The following is an 11,914-nucleotide window of genomic DNA, read 5'->3' on the forward strand; positions in this document are numbered from 1 at the left end:
AACCCCTGCCCAGACATGAACCAACGGGACAGAACATCCAGCTGGAGCCAACAGGGGCAGCTCTGAACAAATCACTGCTCCAGCTCCAGAAGGTAACAGCTCTAGTAAAAACCTCTGACTCCAGYATCTTGAGCACACAAAAACCACTTCAACTCAGAAATAAGTGTAAGTGCCTGTCAGCAACTGGCTCTTCAACACTGCTCAAGGCCTCCATCCAACCCCCATTCCCATTSAGAATTCAGTCCTGTTAAAGCCAAGTGAACTGGTACCCCAGGTACGCTCACAGGTCTCGAAGAACAAACTGCTCTCCCAAGGTGACAAAGCAGCTCACTGCAGTTGGAGCATTCCTTTRACACACAGCAATTTCATGCCTTTTCTTACCTCCCACTCATTTGAGCTCCACTCTCAGGTTTTTAATGGATATAAAGTACACATACTTAATGGATATAAAGCTGTGTGTCCAAACAGCTCATAGAACCTTTTCTTCTTCCTTCTTTCTGGTGAGCAATGAGTATTTTCTCCTCCATACAGTTTTAACTGAGGAATCATCTTCTATGTGGTATGGAAAACAACTCTTGTCTTCATTAAGAAGTAGTGAAAATTACTTTGGTTTAAGGTTTTTGAACTGGAAATACACCTAAAATGATGCACATAAAACAGGAAGGCAGAAAAACAACAGCTCCTCTGGCAAATATTTAATATTTTGCTACCCATTATGAAGATTGAGTACTCAGATTGAGTACTCAGAATGGCCGRTTATGTTTGAAAAATTCTCACCAGGTGATGATGTGCCATTAAAATCACATCTCCACTACAGAGTGCAGAGTTATCTACCAAACTTCTGGCTTTTTAAGAGTTTTGCATTGAACACAGCAAAGGAAAGCAAGGTTCCAGCAATCTGWTTTGTTCATGTTGCTGTTGTTCACACAAGGCACTGCAAGGTAACTCCACCAAAAACTGCTGCATCACTCAGGACATGCATTGGCTGGAAGCACCAATTGAGACAACCATCCACAATCATCTAACATTTGATTGTTCCAGCACCAATAAGATGCTCAGGCTTGGAGTGCTCTTTAACTACACTGTGGAAATGCAGGCAAACACTACAACTTAATGGATAAATCCCAAAGGCCCTGAACAGCAGCATGAGAAAAATGAAGAGTATTTTTCTGAGATAGCCAATTCATATTTACATTTTAATAAAGTTTCACAACCAATTCACACAACTTTTAACTTTTTTTGTGCACTGTCATTACTGATCATAAATTTCAGTCTTGTGTAAAGAATTCTTACACAAAAGATAACTGGACAAACTAATTTTTTTTATCTTTTAGGTTAAGTAATCTTTCAGCTCTATATCAGACCAAAAAAAGAAAGAGGTAGACAATCTGAAACTAATTCAGCTTGAATGGGACATTACAATTTTCAGAAAAATTATGTTGTGTTTTAATTCTTTAGCTTCAAACCCTTCAGAGGTCAGTGCTATAACTGTGATTTCACAAATACATCTCCCTTCTGCAGCTCTGGATTCCTGACAGCCACCTGATCTGCTCTGCTGTCTTAAACAGGGAGGCAACATTCACAACTTCCCTGAAATAATCATTCAAATATGTGTTATTTAAATAGTGATTTATCATAATTGAGCCTGAATTAAATTAGCATAGCTGACATTATGTATCTGAGCTCACATGAGCCAAGCTCTTAGCAAGGAATCTCCATAGCAGCTCAGTGATGGCAGTGAGTGCAGGCAGACAATGCTCTTGCTGCACTCTGAAGTAGGCAGCCTGTTGCTTCCATGAGTGCCTGTSTCCCATTGTGGAAGCCCTTTAACTCCAAAGGGAAGTTTCTCATACCCAGGAAAGCCACAAGTCAGTCCCTCAAACAGAAAACACAGGAGCAAGGGCTGGGTGGAGGAAGGCCACACAAACCCTGAGAGCAAAGCCAGGCAGTCCAAAGTCCAACTCCACTGAGAAGGGGAGCTGACTAAAGGATCTCTGGAAACTCTCAGGACCTTAGTGATGGAGAACAACCGAGCAGCACCTCAAAGGGATGCCAGTGGGACAGGACTGGGCAGTGTTTCCCCAGGGTTACTGGTGCTTGGTGTGACAGCAAGGGAAAGCACTGTGGACGTTCAGCTTGGGATGGAGCAGCAGCAGTAAGGGAATACTCTGCTGGTGAAGTCAGGACATCCATCCATCCATGGTCTTATGCTGCAGGGGGCTTTAATGCAGCACATCCCGTTACTCTGCACTCCATTTCTATGTTCTGACTGCCCTCGTGTACTTGATTATCCTGCTTTTTAYACATTTGGGCTTTTGCAAGGCAGGGACTCTTCATCTCCTGAGTGGCAGCCTACCCCAGGAAGCACAGGCAGCAGGATTTCAGTAAGGACAACTCYGCTGTGCAGCTTTAGGATGGGCAGCAGTCCCAAAGCACTCTTCAGGCACTTGTGCTCTGCCCTGCCTAAGCAATTACACTGACACAGTTACAATGGGCCTTTCCTTAGCACRGGCTGCTAACAGAGCCACAAGCCACGGTGGCCAAAGCTCTGAACACAGAGCTGGCCCTAGGGACAGCCTTCAAGAAGCCAGAGATGTACCCAGTACCCAGGTGACACAAGTCCTGCACAGTGCCTGAAAAGAGGAGACAGAAGTTGGGAGATATCCGGGCCCTGTGTGCCCCAGTGGAGCCAGGGGGTGGCACCAGAGCCCTACTGGGGGAGCTCATCCCCTCTCCCTCTCTCCAATCTCCTCTTCTCTTGACTCCAGCAGAGCACAGAAGAAACCAGGAATTTCTATGATACTTTTATTTAGAATTCTCCAAGATACTACTAYTGGAAAGTCTTCTAAGTTCCTCAGACAGGGCACTAGAGCTTTGCCACAGTTCCTTCAGAGTGCACWCAGAAGTGAAAGGTGAAAAGCTGCTCTTTTCAAAAGGAAAATTTAAGTGCACAAACTCCCCCTTTACTGGGACTGCCATAACATTTTCTGTGTCTTGGAAAAGTGCAAATTGGGTTGCTGCTGGAGTTTGATCCGAGAACTGCCTTTCCATTTGCCATTCCCAAAAAACCTCTCACACAAATAAAATCCCCCCAAACTTTTTCCCCTAAAAACCCTTATATTTTACTTTTTGTTTAAATATAACCTGATKATCAAACCCGGGTGGTTTTAATCATTAAGTTTAAACTCCAGCAAGACTTYTGGGAACATAATATTTAACATTCAGGAAGGATTATCAGCTATACAAATACACCTGAGTGCTCACAGGCCAAACAGATCACACTGCTCCCTAAAGTGACCCTCAGGAAGCTGCCAGACCATATTTGCAAGGGTTCCACACTCCAGCACAGAGAGCCACCAGTCTGGAGCAAAAGCAGCAACCAGAAAGGATCAGTCCTRATCTAATTCCTCTAAAAGGAATGGAAGTTGCTATGGTCTTTTCCACTGAAGGAATATATTTTGGAGTAACTCAATATGAAAACAGAAAAAAAAAAAACCTCGAGGAACATTCAAAACTACTTGGGGCGGGGGGGAAGCAGCTGCAGGTACAATACTGCAACAATGACTGCTGGCCAGTGCCAGATTCTTTCCTGCCAYGGATATGCCAGCAAAGAAGGTTAATTTATACAACATTCCTAAAGTCACAGGGTAGGAATGGCTGTAATGAGACACAATTAGCTCCACCGGGATCACAATCTGAGCCTCCAGAAAAACAAGGGCAAAGAGACCTGCTGAAAGACAAGCACAGTATGGGAATAAGACCTGGCTGAGATATCACAGGAAAGCAGATAGCTCACTTCCTCATGGAGTTTTGTCACTGTCTTTTAAAATGTGAATCTGTCAATTTATAGTGGTTTTTTTTTTTAATAAAAAAAAAAAAATTTTCTAAAATCAAATTATGAAAATCTCATTATTGCACAGAACTTAGACCAATAATTCACCTGATGTTTTGTTAGCACAGCAAAACTGGAAGAGCTATTTTAAAGCCTAACAGAGTCTATGTGAATCAGAATTACAATCACAACTTCAGCATAATTCTTATCCAACTCCTTCTCAAAACTCTAACCCAAAGAAAACTATCAGAAGTTGTGAGAGCTAACTAAAAACCAACAACAGTGTAYGGATGCACTAAGACTTACATTTCTGCTCCATGTGCCTCATCTCTTCGGGAGGAATTTTCATCTTATCAATGTGTTCTTGCAAGACACTGGCCCATTTCTGTAAAGACTCCATAACAGTCCAAGGTCTAGACATATCTGCAACAAAGACCACGATGGTGTCTTGCAAGGATTCAGCAGAAACAGCAAATTTCAGCAGCCCTTTGTGGTACAAGTCTCCATCCAGGATCCAGACGTTGCAGCGGGTGTGATCTGAAAGGAAAAGGCACAGTGTGAGCTCAGCAGATGCCAGGGTTTGTTTTGCCAGGCAGGGAGTGACCAGGTGACAGCATTGGTGTTCCACTGACAGCAGTGGAAGGTGCAGGCCCAGCCAGCAGCAGTTTGCCTGCTTGTCTGTAAGACAGGCTCCCATGTAAATGCCTATAACAGATGTAGATGTGTCCATTTCTAGGTTCAGAATATTTTCCTYTAAAAAGGTCGTTTCTGTTCTTGGGCTTTTACTCTGCACAGCTAACATGACAGTTTTGATATACTGCCCAACAGCCCTGAATTTGGAACATGCACRTTCCCAGGGAACCCAGAACACCGGGGATGTGTAAGTGCAGGGCCAAAGGGGTGGCCCAGCCCCAGGCCAGCAGGGCCTTCGGCATCTCCCAGACACATAAGCTGGTTTCACACACTCACACACCTTCCAACAGAAATAAGCTGCAAACAAGATACCAGCAATAAGCAGCTTAGGTTTCTAGCACAGCAGTGGGAGGAGCAAATAYAGGATGAACTCCCCACCTTCCCAACAAGGTTGTGCCACCTGCTTTTAATTCATACTGACTTAACACTGGCTCCTTCTGCAGGCTCCTGACAGAATAAGCACTGCAGAAGTGACCTGGTATTTTAGCTTTTGGGTTCTCCCACAAGTGTTTTGATAGTGGCCAGACACTTTTTGATGGAATGCAAGGCAGAGTAAAGTAGGGTCAGATGGGAGAGACAGCTGGCATGGGCTGACGTTTTACCCCAAAGCTGAACTCTTGGCAAGAATACAGAACTGAAAATGGGGTTTCATCCAGGAATGATTTATCAGGTACTGTGAACAACCAATTCTGTTCAAATGAAAAAAAGAAAGAAAATAATTACATTATCCTCAGAACTTCCTGCTGAAGAGGAACAACTGCATTGTTTCTATCTTCTAGTCTATWCCTAGTACCTCTTCCTAAGTATTCCCTATTTTACTACAGCTATCCAGAGGGAACTGCAAGTCTCTCTTGCACTAAAAAATGTGACTTCTGAAACACACAGATCTGCAAATCAGTCACTGCAGAACCCAGATTTTCAAAGCAGCTACTGAATTTCATAATTACCCTGCCTCACTGTACTTCCATGTCCTGAATCTTTCAGCTTCACAAAATAAATCCAGTTACTATGGCTATCATAACTTTCTTCTAGGAAGGAATCCATCTCTCCTGACTCCAGAAAAAGGCAAAGGCTTGGCTAAGAAATCTGGGAGAAGAAAAGATTACAGATATATATATATATATCCTACCCATTTAATCAGGACTAAATKACTAAGCAGTTTCAGACAGATCACATCAAAGTGCTGTGCACGGACAGTCCATGCTTAGCATTTGTTATGCTTCTGTTAAGTTCTGTTGGCCTGTCCTAAGATATTCCAACATCAGCCATCACACAAACAGGCCAACAGCCATGCTGTGACCTGCAGCTCCTCTGACTYGCAGCTGCAGCCCTGGATCCACTCTCCAGTGACAGTCAGGGGTAATCCCTGGGGAGCTGAGCAATGCACCTATGCACACCCAGCACTGTCCCCCTTCCCTCACCCCACTCCAGGACACCACTCACTGCCATCACATGGCATTCCCACAGCACTGTGGCTCTGAATCTAAACCTCCCAAAGACCTCTGAGATCAGAGGGAAGGTCTAGGAAAAGTCTGGAAAAACAGAAAGCAAGGTAGGACACAATGTGAACAGTTACATGYTTCCTATTACACAACAGTAAATGAAACATCTGTGCAGGACTCTGCATTCTAGAAACATCCTTTGGATATGCCCTAAAGCAGCAGCCTCCYAGTAAATAAAAACCCCATGAGCTTTCTATGACTTAAAGGTTATTAATAGACATGAACTATGTGTATGTACAACTGTCTCCTTGGAGCATGAATGGAAGTTTAAAAAACCAAATACAAACCTAGGCACAGTTTATGAAAGTTTACAGCTCTCATCAGCACTGAAGGGTTCTCCTGTGGGCAGTACTCTGACTGCAGAAAAGACTTTCGTATCTTGGAAAGTAACAAAAATTAATAATATCCAAACTCATTGCTACCAAGTCCCTTTTTAAAGCCAGTATCTAATGTTAAAAATGTTTTGTTTGCTAAGCACCTTTGTCTCCCTTAAGGATTTAACTTTTGCTTAACATCTGGAATACAGASTGGTCCCAGAATACAGGTGGAACAGAAATGCAGTTGGAACTACCACTCAAAAATCAATCTGTTAGGAAGCCTGGAAGCTTTGCACTCACATTGAAATGCACTTTACCAAAAAAATATAATGTGGTACAAAAAGGAAAGGTTCTGCTCCTTTCTTACAGGACAGAGGTATGTCTTGTGATTTACATTTGCTAAAACATAAAACACACTTAAAAACACAGTGCTGTGAGATTGCTCACAATTTGGCAAGGGCTTGAAGGCAAATTCAGCTTTGTCAGCACCAYTGAAGCTCCTACTTAGTCATGAATGTTAACTGAGCCTTTCTTACTGGCCATGACACAAGATACAAAAACAGAGCTAACAATTACTAGACCCTGTTGGAAAAGCAGGAGCTACTTATTACARGCTATTACAAAAGCTGCTAAAACCACATCTCTAAATCCTGTCAATATCCCATTATCCCTTTAGTCCTGAAAAAGATTTTCCAGCTTTGATGAATTTTATTGCACATGGTTAATTCTGTGAACTGCAACTACATATGCATTTATTCAAAAGATATCAGTGGCAATTAGATATCCCTTGCTCAGGCTGTCAAGAGAAGTAAAAAAGGAAAAAACTTTCAAAAGAACCACTTTAAAGATGTTGACAAAAAAAAAAGAGACAATTTTCCCATTAGAATCCAGTGTAGCAGCAAGACTTGGCTCAATCTGGAACAACCAGTTCAGCTGGAATATGCATATGATGTGACTGAGGCCAGTSCAAACCTGAGGCAAAAACCAGGACTACTTGATTTTGTTAAAAGTAAGAATGCAAACCCAGAATGGCTCTCCTTCCCTGGCACACTGGGCACAGCTGAGGGGCATTTGCAGTCTAGGCAGTACAGAAATGTCCCTGTGGTGTTTGTGACTGCAGCTGACACACACAGTACAGAGCAACCCGTGCAGTCGAGCTCCCTGTTCTGCTCTACATCCCCGCTGTAACTCTGCCCTAGCCCTGCAAGGGCCTCTGAAAGCTATTCTGGAAACATAGATCCTTTAGGAAAATGATGCACAGCTTCTCTTCCACCTCCTACAAATTCAGATCCTCAGTCCTCAAAAGCAGACTAACCAGCAGAGACACAAAACATCTGTTCATCATAAAGACAGGCAAAAAATTGAAACTTGCCACACGCTCTGAGAAATTCCACTAATGGAGGACTCTGGGGCCAGAGTTTCAAGACCAGTTAATATTCCAAGCTAAATTTCCAGCCAGTGCTACAAATGCTTTCATCCAGACAAACTACAGTGTCATGTATGCAGGAGCAGCCATATGCTCCAAGGATAATGTAGCTGGGGATTTAGGAGAATCCTCTCTCTCCCAGGATTGCTTCTCCGGCACCTCCAAACCTCTTCTTGAGCAAATGCCTGAGCCAAGGCAGGATTTGGGATAGTACCCCAGGAAAGAGACTTTTCAAGCAGAGATTCAGTAGCAGATTTACATTCTAAATGACCTGAGCCCTGGTGACCAAAGCACACCCATCACACTGAGCAGTGAACACCTGACAGACCTGGAGCAGCTGGACACCAGCAGAGTGGCCAATGTGCATCCAGCTGCCAAGAAACCAGCAGGTGACAGGGCAAACCAGACAGTCAGTGGGCACCAGTATGAGCCACAGGGGGCCTGCAAGGCACAGACACTTTCTGGACTTTGTTAAACTTCCCTACAAATTAAAAGGAGCAATTTAATTGCTGAGCTGATCTTTATGAGGAAAATAACTGTAAACTAAGAGTGCATGCAGCAGTCTAGAAAAATTCTACTTTAAATGGARGAGGAGCTGGGTTCAAATGCCCCTTGAAAAGGAAGGAGGAGGGGAGATGATGGCATAGGAAACAACATAGATTCTTAAGATTTCCAGAGGGAAGTGGGAGGTAGATAGTGAATGACTTGGCACTCTGATGAAAATATTCCTCCTGGACAGAGTATACTTGTCTGAAATGAAGAAAAATAAGGCAAAGAGAGCAAATAAATCTTCTACTGGCTGGGAAAGAAGCTGAGATCATCTTACCCAACTGCAGAGTTTCAGTTACCAGTGTTGGTCTGACACCCCTGGAAATCTTTGTGATCTGGTTTTGGCTAGGCTGGAGTATAATAAAAAACAGAAGCCCTCAGAACCACTCATCTGCTCCTGAGCTCCCGAGTGCCTACCCTGAGTTTCTTTATTTCTTCCAAGAATTGCAGGTCAATTATAAAGGCTTTGTTTCCAAATCTGTATGTGAGCATACACTCATCTGAAGTACACGGCAAGTTTAAAAACCAAATCCAAACCTGTCCTAGAGAAGAAAGAGTGTTATCTCTGCCTGCTGGGAGGTCCTGACCCACTTTGCTATTTATTTTGCCGTGGATGACACTAATGAGACAGAAAGGAAACAGGCATGTATTATTAGATCCTAACACACCCATTAGASGGATGCATGAAGACCTGAATTGGCCAGCTGAGCCTGTAGTCAGTCAAAAAGATCTCTTTTTTTTCCTGCTAACACGGCCTGAGTTCCTATGACAGGCCTGTCGTAATCACTTCAAATACTTATCACTTTTAGACACTCAGGAATAGCCCCAAAATATTTCAACATAGGGATATACTTGAGGTTTAATAGATAACACCAGGAAAAATAGCACAGCAAACATTTTTCTGATTGCAATACCATCTCCTTTGAAGCTGCAAGAAGCCTGATGACAGTCTGTCTTAGCCCTCCTAATCATAGGGGTTTTTTCCCCCCTGAAGTGTTTACGCTGAACTAAAGCAAATCAGTGCATGGTGGAAAAGCACTTACACCCAGAAACCTGAAGAAGCAAAGAATGGCTCAGCACTTAAAATTACAGCCCAGAAGATTTTTAGAAGCTGCAAGGAGGCCACTAGAAGGCATGGCAATGTACTCATCCTTTCATTGTGCCTAACTTAGTATCTAAAGGCAGCTTCCTGCCAYGTGAGTGCAGGACCAATCTCCATAACAACCAGTCACATATGGCTCTTAATCACTCCTGCAAGCCTCCAGTGCATCTCCAGTTTCAAAATACCATTATAGGATCTTCCTAGTCTGYTGGTTTTCTGGAGCAGGGATGAACCACCACCACTGCTTCCCTCTTCTGAACTCAGAAGGAAGTAATGAATAGGAATATTGCCATTCCCTGTTTTTACAGACAAACCAACCCAAGGAGAACTAGCACCTTGCCCAAAATGAGACCAGCAGAGGCAGATTTAGGAGCAAAGATAACAAACTCAGTCTCCATTTCTTTCTGTCCCCAACCTCCCCAAAAAAAGAATTAATCAGATCATGAGACCTGCTTTTAAATGGTGTCTTGGCATAATGTCCCTCCCAAGCAGCAGAGACAAGGAGACATCATCAGCAACAAAAAGACAAGCGGCAAAGAGACCAGGCTCACTTGAGAAAAGGAAACACTGATTCTGACTTTCTGTTCTTCACTCAGTTATCTACAGCAAAGCATCTGTTATAGTTAACCAAAATTCCATACACAGCCCCCACCAGAAACACCAAACCCCTGTGCCCAGAAATCCACCCTAAGAATAAATTCTCATGGATGTATCACATCACTCACTTTCTCTAGTCACAAAGTAGCCACAGAAGTGCCATTACAGCAGCTACAAAGTCACCAACAGCAAAGGGATCTCCCTTGCCAGGAAAGGGATCCCCAGAGCCACCTTTCCCCACACAGGTCAGGCTGTCAGAGAGGCACGAGGGAGAACAGAACTGACTGTGAGACACCTTTCCCTCCCCAGAAACGGACAGAGCTCCTAAAACTCACACCGCCATGCTGAACCAGGGCATAGCCCAGAATGCACTCATCAAACCACAATTAATAACATAGCATGTCAGCTACTTAATTAAAGAGATTACATATGAAATGGACTTACCATCTCTGTCTTCATCATGAATATTCAGATACAAGTATTCCAGTCCTCTTCCTTTCTTGCCATGCTCTGCTCCCTGTATTTTAGCCATAAGTGTGGTTTTACCTGAACCATCATCACCTGCCAGTAAATTTGTACAGAAAAATAGACATCTTCAGAATTACACTGAACTATATAGAAGAGATTTCTTCAGAACTTGCTTAATTAATGAGAAGAATCCTTGTACACTTCTGAATCAGTTATTCACTGTTCTCTTTCAAGTATTTCAGCTAAATCCAGTGGCTTATAGCAGAACAATAACAATGAAGAACTATGTTATTCTCCCTTATTATTTAAAATATGCTATAAATAGAACAGTGTAAATCAAAGAGAAAGTAGATCTGTAAGAATGAAGACAAATCCACAGATCAAATTACATAACCCAATTATAACAAACCCATATGTCAGTTTGCTCCAATCGTTGTTTGAAATACACTTTGTTTCTACAAATAAAAAARCAAMAAACCAACACCCGACTGGTTGCACATGTTACTTACCAAAAACAAGAATATTCTTGCCCGATGGTAATTTAGATCTGGACCGTGTAGAGACTTCACTGAGTATGGAGGACCTGGAAAGGCAGCACAGCAGCCGCGTTATCCCGCGGCACCGAGCAGCGCAGGCTGTGACAGCACCATGAGCTCAGCACATCCGCACCCACAGCCCCGGCACATGCGGGCTATTTACAAACCGGGCTGCTGCCACAGCTGAAGGCCAATTTCACTCAGAACCAGCAAAAGTATCCCACCTCCTCGAGAAGAGCTGTTATGATTTCTAAAACGCAGTCAGGAACGTTTGAAGTTCTTCTCCCTTGTAGGAGGCCACATTACACTGCAGAACATCACTTTTCAACTAATTCTCATCACAATCGACTGCTGCATTCTATATACGCTTTTCTGCCCCTACGGGGATTTTTGAAAGCGTTCGTCAGAAATAAAAGCCGAAAAAACCAAGAGATCGCCTCTGCCGGAGCCGACTCCGCGGATGTCCCGCAGAGCCGCGGTCTCGGGCCCCGCTCTGCCCCATCCCTCTTCTGCCATCCCTGCGGCCGCGGGGCTCCGGTCACGCACCCCCGGCCCCCTCAGCGCTGCCCCCCGGCCCCACCGCCGCCGCCCGCGGGGCCCGAGCGCGGCCCTGCCCCGACCGAGGGCCCGAGCTCCGCTCCAGCCCGGCCGAGCCCGGGCTCGCCTCGCCGTGCGGGCTCCGGGAGGCCGCCGGCGCTCACCAGAGGTTCTGTCCCTCGTCCTCCTCGCCGGGCAGCTCGGCCCCGCCGGGCCCGTCCGGCCCCAGCAGCTTCTTCTCCGCCAGCACCGGCGCCATCTTGGAGCCGCCGCCACAAAGAGTGACCTCACCGGGCCGCGAGGACCCCGCCCCGCCCCGCCCGCCCGCGCGCGCCGCCGGCACCACCGGCCCCTC

The 11,914-nt window shown here is 44.6% G+C and overlaps 1 protein-coding gene across 1 annotated transcript in view; it reads right to left on the minus strand.

The window, feature by feature from the left end:
• Positions 1 to 11,870, minus strand: part of DYNC1LI2 (dynein cytoplasmic 1 light intermediate chain 2) — a 25,095-nt gene extending 13,225 nt beyond the window's left edge. The window contains exons 1-4 of the mRNA XM_057372667.1: positions 11,724 to 11,870; positions 10,996 to 11,069; positions 10,463 to 10,579; positions 4,139 to 4,369 (exon numbers count right to left, since the gene is read on the minus strand). Of these exons, the coding sequence (XP_057228650.1) occupies positions 4,139 to 4,369; positions 10,463 to 10,579; positions 10,996 to 11,069; positions 11,724 to 11,818 (517 nt within the window). The 5' untranslated portion in view covers positions 11,819 to 11,870. The remainder of the gene's footprint in view (positions 1 to 4,138; positions 4,370 to 10,462; positions 10,580 to 10,995; positions 11,070 to 11,723) is intronic.
• Between the last annotated feature and the right edge of the window lie 44 nt (positions 11,871 to 11,914).

This window comes from Malurus melanocephalus, unplaced genomic scaffold (assembly GCF_030028575.1).
Source record: "Malurus melanocephalus ecotype Western Australia unplaced genomic scaffold, MMel_1.1 scaffold_176, whole genome shotgun sequence".
NCBI lineage: Eukaryota > Metazoa > Chordata > Aves > Passeriformes > Maluridae > Malurus > Malurus melanocephalus.